Source organism: Chiloscyllium plagiosum, chromosome 22 (assembly GCF_004010195.1).
Source record: "Chiloscyllium plagiosum isolate BGI_BamShark_2017 chromosome 22, ASM401019v2, whole genome shotgun sequence".
Lineage (NCBI taxonomy): Eukaryota > Metazoa > Chordata > Chondrichthyes > Orectolobiformes > Hemiscylliidae > Chiloscyllium > Chiloscyllium plagiosum.
In genome coordinates, this window is record NC_057731.1 from 26125464 (window position 1) to 26142971 (window position 17508).

Sequence of the window (17508 nt, forward strand, 5' to 3'; positions counted from 1 at the left end):
GAACCCGGGTCTCTGGCGCTGTGAGGCAGCAGTGCTAACCACTGTGCCACCGTGTCGCCCACAGATGACTCCTGGACTACCTGCCTATCTCTCTTATCTTTCCTGGAGTTAAACACATCTCTGAGACTGTATCTGTTATGTTTCTCCTTTCCTATAACTGCCATCCATCACATCCCCTTGCTCTTGTAAATTCCTCATTGCCTCTAACTGTCGCTCCAATTGATCCATTCGATCTGATAGAATTCGTAACCAACAGTATTTATTGCAGATATAATTCTCAATAAGATGCAAACTCTCCCAAAACGTCTACACATGACAAGAAGAGCACATCACTCTACTAAGGGCCATTTTTGCTTCTTCCAGTCTGCAGACCCAGAAAATAGCACCGTCTTCTTTCTCTACAAAACACTGCTTTAGGCTAACTTACTTATGTTATATATTTTTAAGTTTAAATAAGATGGTTTCTGCCTTTGAGCCAGGTCTGTATCCAAATAGCTAGTTCTCCTTCTATTCCATTCGATCTAACCTTGCTAACCAGTCTACCATGAGGAACCTGTGGAATGCCTTAATGAAGTCCACACAGGTCACATCCACCACTATGCCCTCATCAATCGTCTTTGTTACTTATTCAAAAAACTCCATCAAATTTGTGAGACATGATTTTCCAAGCACAAATCCCTAATCAGTCCTTGCTTTTCTAAATACAAGTAAATCCTGTCCCCCAGGATTGACTGAAACTGAAACAATATGTTTTCTTTCTCTCCACAGATATTTCCACACCTACAGAGTTTTATCAGCAATTTCTATTTTGGTTTGTAAAAGTGATTGTTCCAATATAATTTGTAATACTGTTGTGATTTGGTTGAGTGACAAAGCTTTCCACTTTTGCTCCAAAAAATTCAGTTTGAATCTCGTACCTCGTTTGACATCTAGTGCAATATTGATGGAGATTTGCATTATTCAAGGGCAACTGTTGTTACTAAATGTTAATCCAAAACTTAACTTTGCCAGTTGTTGTGCTTCAGATAGACTTAATATTTCAAGTTTTGAAAGGCACAAAGAAACCTTCATCTCCCGAATCTATCAGTGCTGTTATTTAATGTCTCATATATTTCGATTCTGTAAACTTCTCAAGATATGTCCTTCCTATATTTTGGTCAATAGTCCGTCTTCACCCAGTACAACCTTCATCATATACAGCAAGAGCACAGATTTCAATACAATTTTCCCATTTTACCTGGTGGCTAGTATAACTAAATTAGTTCTAAAACAAACGAAGATTTTTCATTTTCTATCTTTCTCTACTTTTATCTTGGCAGCTATATTATTTAGTGCTGTTACTCAATACTCCATGCAACCATGTTATTGTATCAAGAAAGATGTCTTGTTATTCCCCTCTTCAGCCTAGTTCAATCGCAACTAAGCTGAATCTATTCTCTTGTCTTTACTGCTAATTTTGAAATAAAGCTGGAAGGTGCCTGACTCAGAAAGCCAGTAAGAGCTTTCAGCAATGCAAGAATCCTGGAGACCATGAGGATGGCTATCTGAGACAAGATGGAGGACTTTACTACCAAAAACAGATTCATAGATATATTTAACCTCAGTGTTATCTAAAGGAAGTGAATGATGCAGAATGTTGACTCTGATTAGTGAGATAGTAACTGCGTGCACTTAAAAAGTTAATTATTCTGGAGATGCTTTGAAACAGTGACGTTTGGTCCAATTTGCCTAGCTCAACCAGAAATCCCAGCCTGACCTAGTCCCATTTGGACCATATCCCTCCAAACTCTTTCTTATCATATACCCATCCAGAAGCCTTTTATATGTTGTAACTATAAGTGCCTCCACCGTTTCCTTGAGAAGCTCGTTCCATACATGCACCACCTTCTGCATGAAAAAGTTACTCTTCAAGTCCTTTTTAAACTTTTCCTTTCTCACCCTTAAACCTATGCCCTCATTTTAGACTCATCCAACCCTAGGTAAAAGACTTTGGCTATCCATCCTATCCTTGCCATTCATAATTTTTTAAACTTCTATAAGGTCACTCCTCAGTGTCTGAAACTACAGAGAAAAAGCCCCATCCTATTCAGCCTCTCCCTAAACCTCAAAGCCTCAGCAATATCCTTGCAAATGATTTCTGCACTGTTTCAAGTTTACCAACATTCTTCCTCCACTTTGAGCAGAGCGGTGAGGAGAGAGGGCAGAGAGAAGCGAGGGCTGCTGGATAAGTCAGTTTTCCCCACTTAAAAAAGGACTTACCTCGAGAGTCGGGCCTCGATTTTGAACACAGCGGCAAGGAGAGAAAGCGGAGAGAAGCAAAGGCTGCCAGGAAGTTTTTAAGTGGGTGAGATCTAAACCTGAGACCCTACACCTTAGTGCCACCCTCCCACCTACCTCCTCTCACCTTACTAAGAGTCTGTAAACTCGGTAGGTTTTCAGGTTTTCTCATTCTTTTCCCCTTTTCTTCTCTTCCTTATTTAGTCCCTTGAGGTCTTTCAGATTAGTAGAGTATGGCTGATAGGACAGTTGCATGTTCCTCCTGCAGAATGTGGCAGGTGAGAGATACGACACATGTCTCTGCCGACCACATCTGCGGGAAGTGCACCCAATCCCAGATCCTCAAAAACCGAGTTAGGGAACTGGAACTGGAGCTGGAGGAACTGTGGATCATCAGGGAGGCTGAGGGAGAAATTGAGAGGTTGTATAGGGAGGTGGTCACTCCTCAGAGACAGGATAAGGACAGTTGGGTTACAGTCAGGGGGAGGAAAGGAAGCCAACAGATAGAGCAGGGATCTTCTGTGGCCATTCCCCTCAGCAATAGGATTACCGTTTTGGATACTGCTGGTGGGGACAGCCTTAGTTGTCAGGTCTCTGGCACTGAGCCTGACACTGCGGCTCAGAAGGGAAGGGAGGAGAACAGAAAAGCGCTAGTGGTAGGGGATTCAATCATTAGACAGATTGACAGGAGATTTTGTGGTCAGGAGTGGGACTCCCGGAAAGTACGTTGCCTCCCCGGAGCCAGGGTCCAGGATGTCACCGATAGGGTTTACAAAACTCTGAATGGGGAGGGCGAGCAGCCAGAAATCGTGGTACATATTGGCACCAATGACACAGCTAGGGAAGGGAATGAGGATCTGAAAAGTGACTACAGAGAGCTAGTTTGGAAGTTGAACAGCAGGATGAGTAGAGTAGTGATCTCAGGTTTGCTACCGGTGCCACAAGACAGTGAGGTGAGGAACAGTCAGCGAATGCAGCTTAACACGTGGCTGCAAGGCTGGTGCAGGAGAGAGAGCTTCAGATCCTTGGATCATTGGGATGCCTTCTGGGGAAGGTTGCACCTGAACTGGAGGGGTACAAATGTCCTGGGTGGGAGACTTGTTTGTGTGGTTCGGGACAGCTTAAACTAGTTTGGCAGGGGGTTGGGAACCAGAGCTACATATCTGAGAGGGAGGTAGTTGTAGATGTGGCAGTGACAGGATGTAGTGAATCTATTGGGAAGGCTTTCCATGTGGTGAAACAAAGGGATCGGTTCAAGTGTCTCTGCTTTAACGCAAGGAGTGTCAGAAATAAGAGTGATGAACTTAAGAGCATGGATCAGTACTTGAGACTATGATGTTGTGGTCATAACGGAGACGTAGGTTTCACAGAGGTAGGAATGGTTGCTAGATATTACAGGGTTTAGAACATTTAAAAAGAACAGGGAGGGTGGAAAAAGAGGAGGAAGTGTAGCATTGCTAATTAGAGAGTGTATCACAGTTTAGAAACAAAGGTTGTTCAGGAAGGTTTGTCTACTGAGTTAGTATGGTTGGAAGTTCGGAACAGCAAGGGAGCAGCCACCTTATTGGGGGTTTTCTACAGACCCCCTAATAGCAGTAGGAAGACTGAAGAACTCATAGGCCGGCAGATTTTGAAAAAATGTAGATGTAGCAGGGTTGTTTCAATGGTTGACTTCAACTTTCCCAATATTGACTGGAACCTCCTTAGTGCAGATGGTTTGGATGGAGCCGTTTTTGTCAGGTGTGTTCAGGAGAGTTTCCTTACTCAGTATGTAGACAGGTTGAGGGGAGAGGCCATTTTGGATTTGGTGTTTGGCAATGAGCCAGCACAGGTGTCAGATCTCGCGGTGGGAGAACACTTCGATGACAGTGACCACAGCTGCCTCACATTTACCATTGCATTGGAGAGGGAAAGGAGCAGTTACTGAGGGAAGATATTTAATTGGGGAAAAGAAAACAATGACACTATCAGACAGGAGTTGGGAAATACAGATTGGGAGCAATTGTTCCACAGGAAGGGCTAGCAGACATGTTGAGACTGTTTAAGGAGCAGTTGTTGCAAGTGATGTACGAATTTGTCCCTCTGAGACAGGTAAGAAAGGATAAGATTGAGGAGCCTTGGATGACGAGAACAAAAGGAAGAGGGCAGCTTAAGTAAGATGGAGGAAGCAAGGATCTAGCACAGCTTTAGAAGATTACAGGCTTACTAGAAAGGAGCACAGAAATGGACTGAAGAGAGCCAGGAGGAGGCACAAGAAAGGCTTGGCAGGAAGGATTAGGGAGAACCCAAAAGCATTTCACTCATTAGGAATAAAAGAATGATCAGGGAGAAGGCAGGGCCGACCAGGGATAGCATAGGGAACTTGAGAATGGAGTCTGAGCAGATAGGGGAAGACCTAAATGAGCTTTTTGCTTCGGTTTTCACTAAGGAAAGGGACCTTGTTGTGAATGAGAACTTTAAGGAGCTGGGATACAGTCTTGACCAGAACAAGATTGAAGAAGTTGATGTACTGGAAATTTTGGCAAACATTAAAATTGATAAGTCCCCAGGGACAGACCAGATTTATCCCAGGCTGCTCCAGGAAGCGAGAAAGGAGGTTGCTAAGCCGCTAGTGAAGATCTTTGCTTCCTCACCTTTCACGGGAGTCGTAACAGAGGATTGGAAGGAGGCAAATGTTGTTCGGCTTTTCAAGAAAGGTAAGAGGGAAATCCCTGGCAATTACAGACCAGTCAGTCTTACGTCTGTGGTCTGCAAGGTTTTGGAAATAATTCTGAGAGATAGGATTTATGACTATTTGGAAAAGGATAGCATGATGAAAGGCAGTCAGCATGGCTTTGTGAGGGGCAGGTCTTATTGAGTTCTTTGAGGTGGTGTCAAGACAGGTCGACAAAGCTTGAGCAGTGGATGTGGTGTATATGGACTTTGGCAAGGCATTTGATAAGGTTCCCCATGGTAGGCTCATTCATAAAGCCAGGAGGTATAGGATACATGGAGATTTGGCTATCTGGATTCAGAATTGGTTGGCTGACAGAAGGCAGAGAGTGCTTGTAGATGGAAAATATTCTGCGTGGAGGTCAGTCTTGAGTGGTGTCCCACAGGGCTCTGTTCTTGGGCCTCTGCTCTTTGTAGTTTTTATAAGTGACTTGGATGAGGAGGTTGAGGGGTGGATTAGTAAATTTGTAGATGACACAAAGGTTGGAGGTGTCGTCGGTAGAATAGAGGGCTACTGCAGGCTGCAGCGTGACACAGATAGGATGCAGAGCTGGGCTGAGAAATAGCAGATGGAGTTCAACCTAGATAAATGTGAAGTGATGCATTTTGGAAGGTCGAACTTGAATGCTCAATATAGGATTAAAGATAGGATTCTTGGCAGTGTGGAGGAACAGAGGGATTTTGGTGTTCAAGTGCATAGATCCCTCAAAGTTGCCATCCAAGTGGATAGGATTGTTAAGAAAGCATATGGTGTTTTAGCTTTCATTAACAGGGGGATTGAGTTTAAGAGCTGCGAGGTTTTGCTACAGCTCTACAAGTCCCTGGTGAGACCACACTTGGAATATTGTGTCCAGTTCTGGTTGCCCTACTATAGGAGAGATACAGAGGCTTTGGAGAGGGTGCAAAGAAGGTTTATCAGGATGCTGCCTGGACGGGAGGGCTTGTCTTTTGAAGAGAGGTTGACTAAGCTAGGACTTTATTCTCTGGAAAGAAGGAGGAAGATAGGTGACCTGATCGAGGTATACAAGGTAATGAGAGGCATAGATAGAGTCAATAGCCAGAGACTTTTCCCAGGGCCGGACTAACTGGCCCGAGGAGTCATGGTTTTAAGTTATTAGGAGGAAGGTGTAGAGGAGACGTCAGAGGTAGTTTCTTTACACAGAGAGTTGTGAATGCATGGAATGCGTTGCCAGTGGTGGTGGAAGTAGAGTCATTAGGGACACTTAAGCGACTGCTGGACATGCACATAGACAGGAGTGAATTGAGGTTAGGTTGTTTTATTTTACATTACGATTAAATCCTTGGCACAACATCGTGGGCCGAAGGAGTTGTTCTGTGCTGTACTTTTCTATGTTCTGTGTAGAAGGGTGACGAGAATTATACACTGTATTCTCGAAATGGCAATACCAATGTCCTGTACAGCCACAAAATAACATCCCAACTCCTATATTCGATGTTCTGACCAATGAAGGTGAGTGTGCCAAATGTCTTCTTCACAACTTGACTACTTGTGACTCAATTTTCAAGGAGCTATGAGGTGTCCTTGTTCGGCAACACACTCCAGGGCCCTACCATTAGCCGTATAAGTCCTGCCCTGGTTTGCTGGGACCTTCTAATCTAAATTAAACTCAATCTGCCACTCTTCGGTTCACTGGCCCATCTGATCAAGGTCTCGTTGTACTCAGAGATAATCTTTTTTCACTGCCCATTAAACCACCTATTTTGGTCACATCTGCAAACTTACTAACCATACCTCTTATATTCACAGCCAAATTATTTTTAAAAATGACAAAAAAGCAATGGATACAGCACCAATCTTTATGGTCACAGTCCTCCAGTCCAAAAAGAATCTCTTTGCAACTACCCTCTGTCTCCTACCTTCAAGCCAAGTTTGTATCCAATTGACTAGTTCCCCTGGATCTTGTGTGATTTAACCCTGCTAACCAGTTCACCATGCCAAACACTGCTGAAATCCATACAGACAATATCTACCGCTCTGTTTTTATCAATCTTCTTTGTTACCTCTTCAAAAAACTTAATTGAGTTAGTGAGACAAGATTTCCCATGTACAAAGCCTTGTTGATGATCCCTAATCAGTCCTTGTCTTTCCAAATGCACGTAAATCAAGTCCTTCTGAATCCATTCCAACAACTTACCCACCACTGACACAAGACTCACTATATATATAGTTCCCTGGCTTTTCTTAACAGTCTTTCTTAGATAATGGCACATTAGCCAGCTGGCACATCATCCATGGCCATTGAAAATACAAATATCTCAGCAAAGGTCCCAGCAATCTCTTCTCTAGCTTCCCACAAAGCTCTGGAATACACCTGATTAAGTCCCAGAGATTTATCTACCTTTATATATTTTAAGACCTCCAGCATCCCCTCTTTTGTAATATGAACTCTTTTCAAGACATTACTATTTATTTTTCCAAGTTCCCTCACTTCCATTTCCTTCTCCATAGTAAATACTGACGCAAAATACTCATTTTAGGACCTCACCCAACTCATGTAGTTCCACACATAGACAGCTGCATTAATCTTTAAGGGGCCCTATTCTCTCCCTAGTTACACTTTTGTCTTTTATGTACTTATAGATTTTCTTTGGATTCTCCTTAATCATGATTTCCCTCTTAAGTATACTCCTCCTGCCCTGATACTCCTGTAGGGATTCACTTGACCCAGCTATCTATGCCTGATATAAGCCTCCTTCTTTTCCTTGACCACAGCCTCAATTTTTCTAGTCATCCAGCCTTCTGTACACCTACCAGCCTTTCCTTCACACTAACAGGAACATACTAACTCTGAATGCTCATCATCTCATTTTTGAAGGCCTCCCACTTTTCAACTGTCCCTTTCTCTGCGAATAGCCTCCTCCATCAACTTTTGAAACTTCTTGTCTTATGCTGTCAAAATTGGCCTTACTCCAATATACAGCTTTAATGTTTTGATCAGTTCCATCCTTTTCCAAAGCTATTTAAATAGTAATAGAATTATGATCACTTGCCCCAAAGTGCTCTCTTCCAGACATCTCAATCACTTGCCCTGCCTTATTTATCAACAAAAGTTCCAGTATTGCTCCTTCTCTAGCAGGTACATCCACATACTGAATAAGAAAGTTTTCTTGTAACACCTAACAAATTCCTTCCCATCCAAACTCAACATTATTGTAGTCCCAGTCTATGTTTTGTTTCATATTATAATTTAATAAATTCACTTAATTTTCCTGCACTGAGAACTGATGTGTCTTTATTTTCTCTCCTCTTTGCCAAAAAGCTCCATTTAAAGAGATATTCATAAGGATACATTGCTTGAAACTTTTTGTTCTTTTACAGCCTTAGAATAAACCACATAATTTGCAAACAGAAACATACTTTATACTTCTAACTAAATAACTATTTTTGTAATGACTCAAAGATCTAAAGTTGCTTTTACTGCTCTTACCTGTAGCTCGAAGTTTGTTTGATCAAGAAATTTCTTGTTCAGAATATCTGCATACTGATTTATTGCTCGGAGGAAGACTCTGAAAGGTAAAATCCAAATAAAAACACACTGTATTACCAAATCGATTGTCGCAATCTTAAAGGACCTGACAATGTAAACAAATTTATTAACATTGTACTATAAAACTACCAATTTTATTTAACATGCTGCAAGCGACAAATCAAAATCCTCCGAGCAGAAAATATTTCAGCGATAAAAACTTGTTGAATAGTATTGAGAACAAAATTAATGTACAACATACACATCAGAATTTTTATGAATAGGCAAACTCAGAACACACAAATGGTTTTTCTTGCTGCAAAAGATGATGGTACTTAACACAAGAGAATTAAGACCTATGAAGCTCAGTGGTTCTTGAGGACAGACTAAATTGGAGGCTGTGAGGTTCAGTGTTTGCGAACAAGATGCCTGGTTATTTCTCATATCTCAGAGAAACAGCCAGCCTGACAGCATTGTGAAATCTATCCTCAGCAATGGTGCAGTCAGTCTGTACCAAGCTACCATTCATTCCCTTTCTCTTCTTCAGATCAAGCAGAGTCAAGAACCTCCAGAGAGAGAAACCTCATATTAGAGCAACCTTTCTGAGAAGGCACTGTCATAGCTTGCATCACTCTTGGAGAATGGTTTTTAGAAAAGACTTACAAGGATCTACTTGTGAGAAATGCGCCCAGAATGGATGATCAAGAGCAGGGCCAGCTTGGCATAGGAAAGCTTGTTGGAAAGTGAGGCCCCCTCTCCAGTCTTATTGAGAAAGCACGGTTGAGGGTTTCAGGGTCTAAGCTGTGAAAAATAACATTGCTTTCCATACAAATATTTATATCAAGGTTTGGAAGGCCTTCCAAGTAGTTTCAGCTCTATGGTAGAAAATAATGCGTTCAAATCCTGCTTATACATCACTTCCTATCATCTGAAATCACCAATTTGCGATCTCCTTTCTCTGAGTTTATCATAATTTGCAATTTGGCATTTGAAGCAAATATTAAAACAATTCCTCTTGTTTGAAAATATCTAAACAATTTGTGCAAATGGAAGAAAAAAGCAGTCTCAGTTATACACAAAAATGTGGTTAAGGAAAAATTGAGATTCAATTGTTAATTGTTGGCAGTCTCCAGTATAAAGAGTTCAGACTAACGTCCACCCACTACTATCATATTGGGAAGGAGAAGCCATTTCGCTGTAGGAGGCATGCTAAGGACTTTTTTTATATGTACTTGTTGCACCTCAGCCAATGACCATATTAAAGACCCCTAACACAGCTCCGTCTATTTCAGCCATTGCTTGAGAGGGTCAGGAATCAGTTGGAACCAGAGAAAGCAGGTCCTACTTTCAATAGACAATATACCTTTTATTGCAGTCAATAGCATAGTGGGGCAGCTGATGGCTTAGTCATAGAGATGCACAGCACTGAAACAGACCCTTCAGTCCAACTCATCCATGCCGACCAGATATCCTAAGTTAATCTAGTCCCATTTGTCAACGCTTGGCCCATATCCTTCTAAACCCTTCCTATTCATATACCCAGCCAGATGCCTTTTCCTCTGGCAGCTCAGGCTTTTAAAATAACATAACCTGACAGCAATAACTGTACATTCAAGTGTATGAGGTGCCTCTGGTACCTCAATAAAATAACCTTGATAAAAATTGGGAAAATAGCAAGGTTCTCAATCTGGACTGAATCCTTGTACAGGGAATAATTCTAACCTGCTGCACTACTGTTGACCCCATAGGACAATAAATAGTTGTCAAACAGATTTAGTATGCTATCATTACTCATAGTGTCAGAGATGTACAGCACAGAAACAGACTCTTTAGACCAACTCGTCAATGCCGACCAGATATCCTAACCTAATCTAGTCCCATTTGCCAGCACTATGTCCATATCCCTCTACACTCTTCCTATTCATATACTTATCCTGATGCCTTTTAAATGCTGCAATTGTACCAGCCTCCATCACTTCCTCTGACAGCTCATTCCATACATGCACCACCCTCTGTGTGAAAAGGTTGCCTCTTAGGTCCCGTTTAAATTTTCACATCTCACCCTAAACCTAGTGCTGAACCCCCCACCCCAGGGAAAAGATCCTGTCTATTTACCCTATCCATGCCCCTCATGATTTTATACACCTCTGTAAGGTCAACTTCTGACACGCCAGAGAAAACAGCCCCAGCCTATTCAGACTTTCCATATAGCTCAAATCCTACCAACCCTGGCGAATCCTTGCAAATCTTTTCTGAACCCTTTCAAGTTTCACAACATTCTTCCAATAGGCGTGAGACCAGAATTGCACACAATATTCCAAAAGTGGCCTAACGAATGTCCTGTACAGCCACAACATGACTTCCCAACCCCTACACCCAATGCTCTGATCAATAAAGGAAAGCATATCAAATGTTTTCTTCACTATCCTATCTACCTGTGACCCGAGTTTCAAGGAACTATGAACCTGCACTCCAAGATCTCTCTGTTTAGCAACACTCCTTAGGACCTTACCATTAAGTGTACAAGTTCTGCTCTGATTTGTCTTTCCAAAATGCAGCAGCTCACATTTATCTAAATTAAACAAATGATAATATCCCATAGTTGCACTAGGATTTGAAAACAGTGCTTCCTGATTGTGTGTCAACGTCCAATGCCTACAATCCCCTTTCCGGAAATGCTCTTTCTTCCTGTCATATTTCACAGTTCTATCTCTATGGCAGGGCATGTTTCAACACAATGTGTAAGTGAAAGAAATATATACATCTTGATCTATCCATGTTATTTGAACACCAAGTCTAAAAAATATCCATTAGTTCCAAGCATGTATTCCAAGAGTGGGGGAAATGGAGAAGTTTTGCAGAACGTCTTAGGCAGCACGGTGGCACAGTGATTAGCACTGCTGCCTCACAGCACCAGGGTCCGAGGTTTGATTCCAGCCTTGGGCGATTGTCTGTGTGGAGTTTGCACATTCTCCCCGTGTCTGTGTGGGTTTCCTCCGGGTGCTCCGGTTTCCTCCCACAATCCAAAGATGTGCAGGTTAAATGAATTGGCCGTGCTAAATTGCCCATAGTGTTAGGTACTTTAGTCAGAGGGAATCGGTCTGGGTGGGTTACTCTTCGGAGGGTTGGTGTGGACTTGTTGGGCCAAAGGACCTGTTTCCACACTGTAGGGAATCTAATCTAATCAAACTCATTTTCGGAAGGTCCTTATGCAAGACCTTAGATAATATTGACTTGAGAAGCCCAAAAGTGATGTCATGATATTTTAACTTAAGACTAATATGTTTTCCAGTTTCTCTATTACAAGTCACATGTGTGTTTTGACTATGACGTCTATGCGCATTAGCTTCTATGTCCCATTCTCTTTTCCTTCTTTTTATTCTTTCATCCCTATTCCCCCTACTTCATGTCATTCAGTCATACGTACTCTTTTTTAAAAATCTTCCTTCTTTACGTGGTTAGCACTGCTGCCTTACAGCGCTAGAGACCCGGGTTCACTTCCTGCCTCAGGCGAATGTGTGGAGTTTGAACATTCTCCCTGTGTCTGCGTGGGTTTCCTCCGGGTGCTCCGGTTTCCTCCCACAATCCAAAAATGTGTAGGTTAGGTGAATTGGCCATGCTAAATTGCCCGTAGTGTTAGGTGAAGGGGTAAATGTAGGGGAATGGTCTGGGTAGGTTGCGCTTTGGCGGGTCGGTGTGGACTTGTTGGGCCAGATTGCCTGTTTCCACACTGTGAATAATCTAATCTAATCATTTATATTATGAAAACCCTAACAAATCTTTCCTCCAGTCCTTTACATACTTGCCTGCTAAATCTACCTTAGATTGTCAAGAACATTAGATGCCCCCCAACTCCGGGCTCATGTGTATTTCCCATTTTCTTCACACCACCACTACTGACTGTGCCCTTTCTTAAACTTTCAGTCCCAATGCCCTCCAAAAATGCCTCACATCTCCTTTTAGATGGTTCATAAATTGACCTCTTTAACCAAGTTTTGATCACCTCTCCTAATGTTTCCTTGCAGTGGTGTCAATTTTTATCCAGTTACATCTGGGCTCTTTTACTAAAGAAAAACACAATAGAAATGCAAGCTGATATTGTTGGAAAAAGTCCTCATGCTTAATGTAAATAACAAATGCATCTCCATAATAGACAGAAGTTGTCCCTTATTCCCAGAGAAAACTCCCAATTAGAATCCTTGCTAGATTATTTTATTTGAAGCAGACAAATTAAGTATTATCTAGACCTCATTTGAGGAATTCTGAATGATAGCTTCAAACTAGAATTAATAGAAATTACATAAAATCAGAGGAGCCAAAATAATGTTACACCAAAATATGCTTTGGCATTTTACATTATATAGCAAGACCTGAAAAAAAGTTGAGAATTTCATTCAAAGTAATTTGTATTAAGTTGTCTCAGAAAATAATGAAAGTTTCATTTCAGTCAATCCTAATGTAAGCATGTTTAAATGAGTCATTCAGTTGTGTACAATAGATCAGTGAGTGATTTGATTAAGGTCATACCTTTGCCATTTGTTGCAGCTCAATGAACGTTTGAAAGAAGCCTTTGATTTAATAAAAAAAACTATTGCCTTGAGACAAAAAACAATTTTTGCAGAAGAATAGAATAGGTATAATTAAACTGGGTAGAAGGACAACTGAAGGGAATAGATAATAAGGAGTCATCATGACAAGGTCTGGTATTGAATATCCAAACAAAACCCTAGACTCCTGTACTCAGTTTAATGAGGTCAGATACATTTCTCTCCTGGTATCAAGACAATATAGTTTACTTGTCTTAATTGAGATTATCAGATCCTTCAATTTTTAACACTAACGTCTAAAGTACATCACATACATTACGTATTTAATTATGCAAATTTCTTAAAATTTCGAATGATGAGTAGATTCCTTTCTCGCAAATCTTCAACAAAAAATTTAATTTGAAGTAAAGATATCTAAAAGGCCTGCACTAATTGGGAAACATTGCAGATTTATTTAAATGTAAAACTTAATTTAGTTATGCCTTCTGTCTAAGTTAAGAAATGCTGAAATAATCTGGATAACAGAGGATTAGCTTGTTATTAAGTGAATAATGAGAGGAGCATGTGCCATTATGAGCTCTAGAAATACATTTATTTATAGTTTGCAATAAAGTGAAAAAAACTAAAACTTAAGGAAATCCCAAACCAACTCTAGAATGACATGCTATTACTTTTCACCTAATATGAACTTCTTGGGTATGCTGTCCATTTCCAAGTGGAAGGTGAATTAGGTTGAAAAATGCTGAAATTCATTTTCTTTCTAGGAAAACAACTGTCGTAGGTCCTTTTGGTGGATTAGGAAGAGCTTGGGTGTAGAACACACATAAACCTTCTCTGGGGTTTAGATCCCTATTGTGAGAGCCACAGGAAAATTGTATTTTCCCTTGCACACTATTTTTGTGAAATGTAGGTTTTTGAAAGTTCTAAAACGATGCATCCTGTTGGAGGTTTACAGGCTGAAATCTGCTGAGCAGTCAGGAGCCTTTTGAAAATGTTCTGATGCCATCAAATATCACTATTGGATATGGTATTTTAATGTAGATTTGTTTTTAATGTAGTGATTTGATTTGTCATTGGAATCTGTCCTACAAAAATAAGTTGATCCTTAGATTGACTAACATTGTGTAAGAATTGTTATGCATTATAGCACTTTTTCAATTCTCACATATATTATCATGCATTAATGAAAGGACTTGTTGAGCTCCGCTGTAATGTTTTGTGCTGTGATTTATAGTAGTTGACAGATGTGGCAATGTAAAAAAAACTGTAATTGAAAGTTGAAACAAAATTTTCTGAACACAGAAAATAATGGTGTCCTACTTGCATCAATGTCAGGAAATGTTGCTAGGAGGCTGTGTCATGACAGCCACAGGTCTTACAATTACTTGGCTGAGTTTCAAAAGCCATGAAAGTTCTTCACCTGACCAGGTAGTCTAATGATCTGAAAACAATTGGAATTTAAGAGCCTTTAATAACAGAATATCCTTCTGATTTTTTTTTAAGCAAACCTGATCAGCATTTAGAGGATTTCATTTCTTTGATACTAGGGAAAGTAAACTCCATTATAAATGATAATGTGTTTGAATTCAGGGCTTTCTGTTTAAGCTTTAATCTTCCACTAACGATTTTAAAACAACTCCCACTGCTGTGGTTGCTCCTGATGATAATACATATGGATTGAAGTTATGCAGGATAAATGGGAAACATGGAAATAATATGGGATCTGAGGGAGTATTCAGTGGCATGTCGAGATGGGGTGGGAGGGATGAAGTTGTAGGGGGGGAGCTGCTTTGAAATGGTCTTGATCTTAACCTGATTAAACAACTTTAAGGGAGAAAGTGACACCAATGTGAAATAGGAGTTGTATCTGTGTGGGAGCGCAACACAGCAACATTGATGAATTGATGGAAGTAGTTGATAGTAGATATAATGTAGGTAAAGTTCAGTAATACCCTGATTACACTGATACTGAAGAAATCCAGTCTTTCATTTGTAACATTTAACTAGATTATTGAAATTAACAGCTTGAACCTCCCCATCATAGGAGAAGCAGGAATTGGTGACTATGTTTGAAATTGCAGACTTACCTTTTTACACTTCAGGAACTACACGGCTGGCTCCAGCTTCAACCCAGCAATAGCGTGAGTCGAGTGGCCCAGCGGTCAGACGCAATTCCCTCCAACAAAGGTAGGCCTCCTTTCACAACTGGAGGTGGGGATGAAGAGTGTCTTACTGGAGACAGCAGTAGTAAGGATGCCCACATGTCCTTTTATAATGAACTGAATGTTTGGGTGCAATTGTAAAGTAATTTCCTAGATCTTTTGATGCCACTGTGACCTTCAGTAGCAGTGAACAACTCAGTGTTCACAATTATTGGGATCAAAGGGACTGAGCTAATGTTGTCTTGTGTTCCTATTACTACTTGGTTGGTTTCTCTGACCAGGAGCAGGTATTGATTTGACTTGACATAGTCCTTGTGTTTTGTTAAGAACATCTCATGATCAGATCTCTTCCGCAAACAACACAGGGACTGCATTTCCTTGAGAACTGTTCAAAAGAAATCAACTCAATTTAAAAAAGTAACCAGTCTTCATAACATAAAACACATGAGCCATACCTCTGAAGTTTAATTTATATTAATGCAAAGCATTGCATTTTGGTAAGGCAAACCAGGGCAGGAATTACATAGTTAATAGCAGGGTCCTGTGGAGTGTTGTCGAACAAAGAGACGCAGGGGTGCAGGTTCATAGTTCCTTAAAAATGGAAAGTAGCCAGGGTAGTGAAGAAAGTGTTTGGTCTGCTTGCCTTTATTGCTCAGAACATTGAGTATAAGAGTTGGAACATCATGGTGCAACTGTAAGGGACATTGGTGAGATCACTTTTGGAATACTGAGTACAGTTCCGGTCATCCTTCTATAAGAAGGATGTTGTTAAACTTGAGAGAGTACAGAAAAGATTTACAAGGACTGGTGGGTTTGAGTTATAGGGAGAAGCTGAATAGGCTGGGGCAATTTTTCTCTGGAGCATTGGAGACTGATCAGTGACTTTCTGGAGCTTTATAAAATTGTGAGATGTGTTGATAGGGTGACTGACCAAGGTATTTTTCCTAAGGTGGGGGAATCCAAAACTAGAGAGCATAGGTTTAAAGTGAGAGAAGGAAGATTGAGAAAAGACCAGAGGGATAACTTTTTCATGCAGCAAGTGGTACATATATGGAACGAACTGCGAGAGGAAGTGATGGAGTCAGGTTCAGTTAGTCATTTGGATTCCTATTAAATGTATTATAAGAACAGGAGGGAGTTAGAGGGATATGGGCCAAACGCTGGCAAGTGGGACTAGGTCAGATTGGGATGTCTGGTTGGCATGGATGAGTTGGACTGAAGGGTTTGTTTCTATGCTGTATGACTTTATGAGTCTATAACTGAACATAACACGGATCAAGGCCAGAATAAAACTGGGAGCCTAATTTAGAAGCCTATAAAATAAAAAGATAGATCACTAAGTGCAATGAAGCGATTGCAATGATCTGTTTGAATATGATTTATACCAAAAGGAGAAAATTATTCAGGACAGCTAAGAATGGGCATAGAACAGTAAAGGTTTTTAGAAATTCTTGGGGAATTTATGTCAACTTTACATCGATGAAACACTAAAATTCCAATATTGTTCTTTTTTAGTCCAAATTAATAGCATTAGATTTTGTAGGAGAAATGGAATTTTCCTGATAAACATTTGCAAATACAAGTTCTATTTTAACTTCACGACAAAATCACAAGTGATTGTTTCTTCAAATTTCACAAGAGTAAGAAAAATTTTGAGTCACACAAATTGTGAACTGAGCATTGTACATTACATCAATTGATAGACTACAAATGGAAGACTGATTGCTGCAGTGAGATGAAGAGAAGGAATCTCAACATTTATAAAATTATTTCTATACTCATTAATTCCATCATTTAATTCTGACTCAATGTAAATCAGGAGAAAGTGAGGACTGCAGATGCCGGAGTACCAGAGTTGAAAAATGTGGTGCTGGAAAAACACAGCAGGCCAGGCAGCATCCAAGGAGCAGGAGAATTGACGTTTCGGGCATAAGCCTTTCTTCAGGAATGAGGCTGGTGTGCCAAGCAGGCTGCGATAAAAGGTAGGGGGGAGGGGGCTGAGATAAAAGATTTCTCCAGCTTCCTCATTTCCCCTCTCCCCACAGTATCTCAGAACCAACCCTCGGATTCAGCACCGCCCTCTTGACCTGCAATCTTCTTCCTGACCTCTCCACCCCCACCCCCTCTCCGGCCTATCACCCTCCTTCCACCTATCGTATTCCCAGCACCACTCCACCAAATTCCATACTCCCTACCTTTTATCTCAGCCCACTTGGCACACCAGCCTCATTCCTGAAGAAGGGCTTATGCCCGAAACGTCGATTCTCCTGCTCCTCGGATGCTGCCTGGCCTGCTGTGTTTTTCCAGCACCACATTTTTCAA

At 40.9% G+C, this 17508-nt stretch overlaps 1 protein-coding gene across 1 annotated transcript in view; it reads right to left on the reverse strand.

Annotated features, from left to right (window-relative positions):
• Positions 1-17508, reverse strand: part of dock1 (dedicator of cytokinesis 1) — a 575757-nt gene that overhangs the window by 160057 nt on the left and 398192 nt on the right. The window contains exon 33 of the mRNA XM_043713153.1: positions 8439-8517. Within this exon, the coding sequence (XP_043569088.1) occupies positions 8439-8517 (79 nt within the window). The remainder of the gene's footprint in view (positions 1-8438; positions 8518-17508) is intronic.